At 40.0% G+C, this 6,000-nt stretch overlaps 1 protein-coding gene across 2 annotated transcripts in view; it reads left to right on the forward strand.

The window, feature by feature from the left end:
- Positions 1–5,779, forward strand: part of ube2f (ubiquitin-conjugating enzyme E2F (putative)) — a 30,499-nt gene extending 24,720 nt beyond the window's left edge. For both annotated transcript variants that reach the window (XM_078939470.1, XM_078939471.1), the window contains exon 10: positions 5,049–5,779. In XM_078939470.1, the coding sequence (XP_078795596.1) occupies positions 5,049–5,099 (51 nt within the window). In that variant the 3' untranslated portion in view covers positions 5,100–5,779. The remainder of the gene's footprint in view (positions 1–5,048) is intronic.
- The last annotated feature ends 221 nt before the right edge of the window (positions 5,780–6,000 follow it).

Raw genomic sequence — 6,000 nt, forward strand, 5'->3', positions numbered from 1 at the left:
CTGTCAGGTGTTGCATAAATCTATTTTTCTGCAACTTTTAGTGCCGCTGAACTGTGCCGTTGTGCTTCCCGAGAGTCACAACAACTGAAAACACAAAGTCGTCTGACCGTGATCCTTTCCCACTGAGTCACAGCTTGCCATAATCAACTTCAGCAGCGAGTGGATGGAGGTGTGGGAGGCTGTGTGTCAGCGCAGCGGTGTGTTTGTGTGCGTGGATGTGTTCTCTCGAGTGTGTTGAGGTTTTTGAAGAGTGGCTGCTCTCTGAATACATTATCTGGTTGAAGTGGCTGAAAGGAAACATTCTGGCTGCGTCGTGTGGTTTTGTTAGAAGTTGAGGTTTTTTTCTGTCGTGTGCGAGTTATTTTTATTTGTGACTGACACTCTGAGGTGGAAACCGTTTGGTTTCCAAGACTGATGTTTAATCTGAAACTTTAACTTTTAACTCGCACATCCTCCTGTGGGGGAAACAAAGCTGACGCCGGTGCAGACTGAAGCAGGAGCCCATGAAACGCTGAATCACTCCAACTTTATTTATATAGCAGCTTTCTGACGACATCAGGGCGCCAAATTGCTTTACAATTGAAAGCGAGATCAAAGGAGAAAATAAAAATATGTCGAATTAAGAGCAAAAATTTAAAAACAACAGCATGAAATTACTAAATACAGTAAAATACACAAGACAAAAGAATGTAATAAAATGAGTAAAAGAAAATAAATCCCAACCAGCTACTGAATATAACAAACCATTCTAAAAAGGTAAGACTATATGGTTGACGTTTAAAAATGTTTAGTTCTGGTATTATGCACAGTTATCAGACTGCCGACCTGTCCAGGGTGTTTGCCCAACAGTAGCTGGGACAAGCTCCTGCAACCCTGTGACCACTGATAAAGAAATGGATGGATCCATGGATGGATGGATGGATGGATGGATGGATCACGATTCAGGAGGAATAGTATTCCGTAGCTGGGGGACTGGCAATGGAAAACGCAATGGAAAACGCCCGCTCACCCCAGTGTTTCTGTTGTGGCACATCAAGTAGATACTGGTTGGCAGACCTTAAAACACTAGAATGGCTGCGAACAGTTGAGTCCGTTTGATGCCCGGGACAAAACCAGATCAGTACTTACAAGACGCTCCAAGGACTCACATTATTAAATAATGATGTCTGATGTTCAATGACATCTGTCTTCACTACCATTCTATAAATACCCACATCATTCTTGTGGCGTTCTTTGATGGAGGAGGACATAAATAAAGAAAATAAAGCTTAGGATGATCTGGGTGGGTCTTAAAAGGTGTGTGTGTTGGTCTGTTTATTCAATAATTTGATTTATTTTTGGAGTGCAGTACTTTGTGTTACAATTCAGGAAAATGCTTTTATAAATAAATAATAATATAAATAAAAAATATAAATAAAGACTGATTTGGTTGGGGAAGACAGTAACACCATAAACTTGAGTATTTCTTTATATGAATCAAGTGAATAGTAATATTTACCAACAATAACTCAAATTTAGTGTATCACATGTTCTAGTCATCTGTAGAAAGCTAACTCCTCTCTAACTATTAACTGAGACTCTATGGAGGAGCAAACTGGACTCTTTCTTTTGAGACCGCAGACTCTAACTTGTCACAGCTAGAGATGTTGTCACGAACAGTTTTTTTCTCTCATTCACGCAACATTGAATTGAATTCAATTCAATTATATTTATATAGCCCAAATTCACAACAACAGTCGTCTCGATGGGCTTCATATCAGTAATTGAAAAAGTAAAACATAAAATCAAAAGGATCATGAATACATAGAATTCAATAGGAAAATACTAAATTGAACTAACAAACTGACTAAACTAAACTGGACATCCCTTCCCTTAGACCCCCCCCTTCGCGGTAAGGAAAAACTCCTAAAAAAACACATTAACATTAAGTTAAATAATCTCAGAACACTAGCTAGTCTGACAATAAGCCTGTCCAAAGAGGAATGTTTTCAGTCTAACTTTGAATGTAGAAACTGAATCGGCCTCTCTTCCATGAGCTGGGAGTTTATTCCATAAAACAGGGTCTGGATGACTAAAGGCTCTACCTCCAACTGTAATTTTACTAATTCTAAGAACCACAAGCAGTCCTGCATTTTGGGAGCAAAGTGTTCTGTTTTAATGGTAAGGGACTATGAGGTCTTTGAAATAGGATGGGGCCATACCATATAAGCCTGTTTTTCTAAATCATCATTTCCTTCTTTCTCGTATTTTCCTCACGTTGTCGTTCTGACCTCAGCGACCCGTGGGATTAACCCTCCACCTCTGTCTCTGTGTCATGAGAGCTGTGAAAATGATTATGTGACAACAATCCAACAGCGATAGAAAAGAAAGGAATGGATGGATGAGCAGGAAGAATGAGATTAAATATAAACAGACCGAAACAAGGATGACACCATTCAGAATTTAAAAACTGCAATAAATACTGAAATAAAAAACAAAAGACAGAAATGTAGTTTTTTTGGGATCCACTTCATTTCTGAATCATACATTTAAGACACCAATCTTTCCGCTGATTCTAAATAGCAGCAGAGACGAGATCAAACTAGTGAACGGAGCACAAATCAGTGAACAAAATCAGGACCACTTTGATGGAAGAACTTAAGTGGTGATAAAAAAAAAAAACTGTAAAATGTGGAACATTAAACTCCAGCCGAACTTTGGTTCTTCATCTACCCTGTAGAAAAAAATCTCAGGGGAGACACAGGAAACCAAAAGCTTCCGACTTTTCCTTTGGCTTGCTGACAAAGGTTTTAGCAGCGATAGCAGTGAGTGTTTTCATTGTTCTGATAAGAGTAGTAAAAACGTAGTGTTGGCCTAAAGTTTGATTATTTTTTAGAAAAACCAGAAGCTTTTACCAGCAAAAACTATTTTTTTCAAATGAACAACTTGTCCCTGAGCAAAATCAATGACCGTCTTTTTGTATTCGTTTTTAAAAAAGACATTTTGGCAGATGCAGAGAGCAGTAGGAGCCAAAAAAAAGTGCTTTTATTACCTCTTCTGAAGTCTTGACTACAACTGAAGGAAAGAGCAGAGGTCACACTGACAGCTCAGGCAGGTCGGATGTAAGCTGGAGGTGTGGGTCAATGAAGCCTCACAGCCCATTTGATAGAACTGATGGTTGGTGGGAGGAAAAACATCTAAAACAGTGAGGATAAAAGAGAGGAGTTCAGAGGAGGAGGTTGAAGGAGAGATGAATCTGGAGTCAGTGGGACTTTTTAATTATTATTTGGGAATCTTGTTGATGATAAAAGACTGGTGAAAAAACCTCTGCTGCTCCAGATGAGACTGACTTAGTCTCATCTGGAGCACAGACGTCTTTGTTCTTGTATTATGTTTGACCAGAGCTTTCAATCCTATTTATAATAATTTTTTATTGATATTATATGGTTTGAGGTCATTTATTTGAAAAGTGGCCAAAAGGAATTAAGGATGAGAAGATTTTCAAAAAACTTTAATGTCAGGCTTATCCCTACTTATTCTTATTTCTTAATTTAAACTTTAATCACAACGGGTGGATAGAAAATGTTGGTGATATGCACATTTTGTTTCTAGGGGCGTGCTGGGGGTGAGTTGTAGTGAACACTTATGCTGTGTCAGAATTCCCACCTTAATTCCTAACTACTAAAAAAACTACCGTATTGTCCGGACTATAAGTTGCCCTTTTTTTCATAGTTTGGCAAGGGGTGCGACTTATACTCCGCAGAGACTTATATTAGAACTAAATTGAAATAAATACATTGTTAACCCTCCTGTTATGTTCATTTGTGAGGAACAGCGATGATGTTCCTGGGTCAATTTGATGTATGAGGTATGTTAAGTGTTAAGAGTATGTTAAGTGACTCAGAGAATCAGCAAACTTTTTTTTACAATAAGATCTTGAAGGCTAACAACATAATATTCTATTTTCCAATGATTTCATAGATTCAGAAATGCAATAAAAATGACAACTGTTTCTACAAATACAGGATGAAAACAGAGTATTAGTTGGCCAATGATGCTTCATGAAAAGAATAAATAAATAGGTTTGAGAAAGAATTACTGTGAAATTATGAGATAAACAGTCTGCTATGATTGTGTCATATGAGGTTGTGGAACTTATTAGTTCTTGGTCTCAGATTTTGTCAAATAAATTTCCCGTCAAAATGCGACTTATAGTCCAGTAAGACTTATCTGTGGTTTTTTCTACTTTATAATGCATTTTTGGGCTGGTGCGACTTATACTCCGGAGATCCTTATAGTCCGGAAAATAATAGTGCGGCACTATGCACTGCCCTGGATTTTAAAAGCAATTCGGACACCATGCTCACTATTTTTATTTTTTTTATTAAAAAAAAACGGTGAATATGACATCGATTTCATGAAGTTAATTGATTTGCGACAATCTTTTATGAATCGACAGTCGACAGTGATTGGTCCGAGTCGCTCTGAGTCATAGCCAAGTCATCGTATCTATGGCAACTACTGTTACCAAACAGGAGTGAGCTTATTGCAAGCCCCCTCCTCTGTCCGCGGCTCTACCTCTTGAACGTGAGGGATTGTGAAATAAGAAGGGAAAGGCATTCACGGACAGCATGGATAAGGTCGGCTGCCATTGGCTACCCGAAATCTGTCAGACGTTTGACATCAGACACACATGCTTTTACTGATTGGTCAGTGGATAACTTGCGATAAAGAATAATATCTAAAAAAAAAATTAGGATTATAAAGAAAATATGAGAACAAGAATGGTCATTCTGGCAGATAGAATGACTGAGTAATAACTGTTATTTTTGGCTTCTTGGAACCAGCAGGGACTTCCTATTTGGAACATGAGAGGAGAGGGGTTGAGCTGTTCATTGTGTTTACAGTCTACGGTTTACACAAAAAGGACTTGAACTCAGCCTGAACCCCATCCACTCGGCTGCAGCGCTTCAAGGCTTTTAAGAACGTATTGAGATGTTTCTGCTTTTGTCTGTCAGCTGTTGACCCCACTTTCCTTCTCTCTTCACACCCCGCTCCCGTCCACTCAGGAGGATTTTCGGAATAAGGTTCAAGAATACATCAAGCACTACGCCAGATGATAGCCGCCTCGGCCGCCGACACCATCCTGCAAAAACCAAACTGCTCCACTTTTGCCTCCGCCGATCTGGCAAACTCCTCCACACGCGTGAATCAGCAGCAGACCGGGTCGACCTCTCGCTCTTGATGCCACGGCTCCGCCTGCGACCGCTTCTGTTCACCCCCTTCACCAGACTTCAGTGCAGGATTGAATAATAGATAATAAAACAATGCTTCAGAGGACGGACTTGCAAGCGAAAATATGCTTTAATCATTCTTTCAGTTGTCTGTCACCGCGGTGACGGGTGTGCCGGGACGAGCCACGCCCATCGAGGACAGCAGGCCCGACCGTGAGACCAGACTTCAACTCAAATGCAAGGAATAAAAGACAAACGTCTGTTGCTAACAGCTCTCTGCTCCAGTGCCTGCAGTGTTTGTGTCGCTTGACAAAGAATGCATGATGGTTCACATACTTGTTGAAAACCAGAAGATAAAAAAAAAAAGTGTCAAATGAAGTCGTTCAAGTCGGCCAGATGTATCTCCACAAACGAAGCATCTGCGACCCCTTTAGACAGCATGTGAATGAGCACACCATCCCCTTTTGTTCTCCTGCTCCTTACCTGTGCACACACACTCGCTGAGCCATGCAGACCCTCTGTATGTTTTTTTAAGATGACTGTGACATAAAGTACTGCCAACAGACCATCTGCTACATGTCCTCTCTCTCTTTAGCTTTTACATTGCCCCCTAAATGTACACAAAACAACGTCTCGTTTATCTGTTGTCAGCAACCTTTGATGGATTAAATGCAGGGGGAAAAAATGTGAAAATCCAAGACAACATTTAACTTACCAGCTTCCCAAGTGGCCCTTTATATGTCAGCTGCTTATGATTAATGATGCGAGGCACTGCAGCCGCTGCATG

This window comes from Oryzias latipes, chromosome 21 (assembly GCF_053564925.1).
Source record: "Oryzias latipes strain Hd-rR chromosome 21, Olatipes_Hd-rR_3.1".
In the NCBI taxonomy this organism is placed as follows: Eukaryota; Metazoa; Chordata; class Actinopteri; order Beloniformes; family Adrianichthyidae; genus Oryzias; species Oryzias latipes.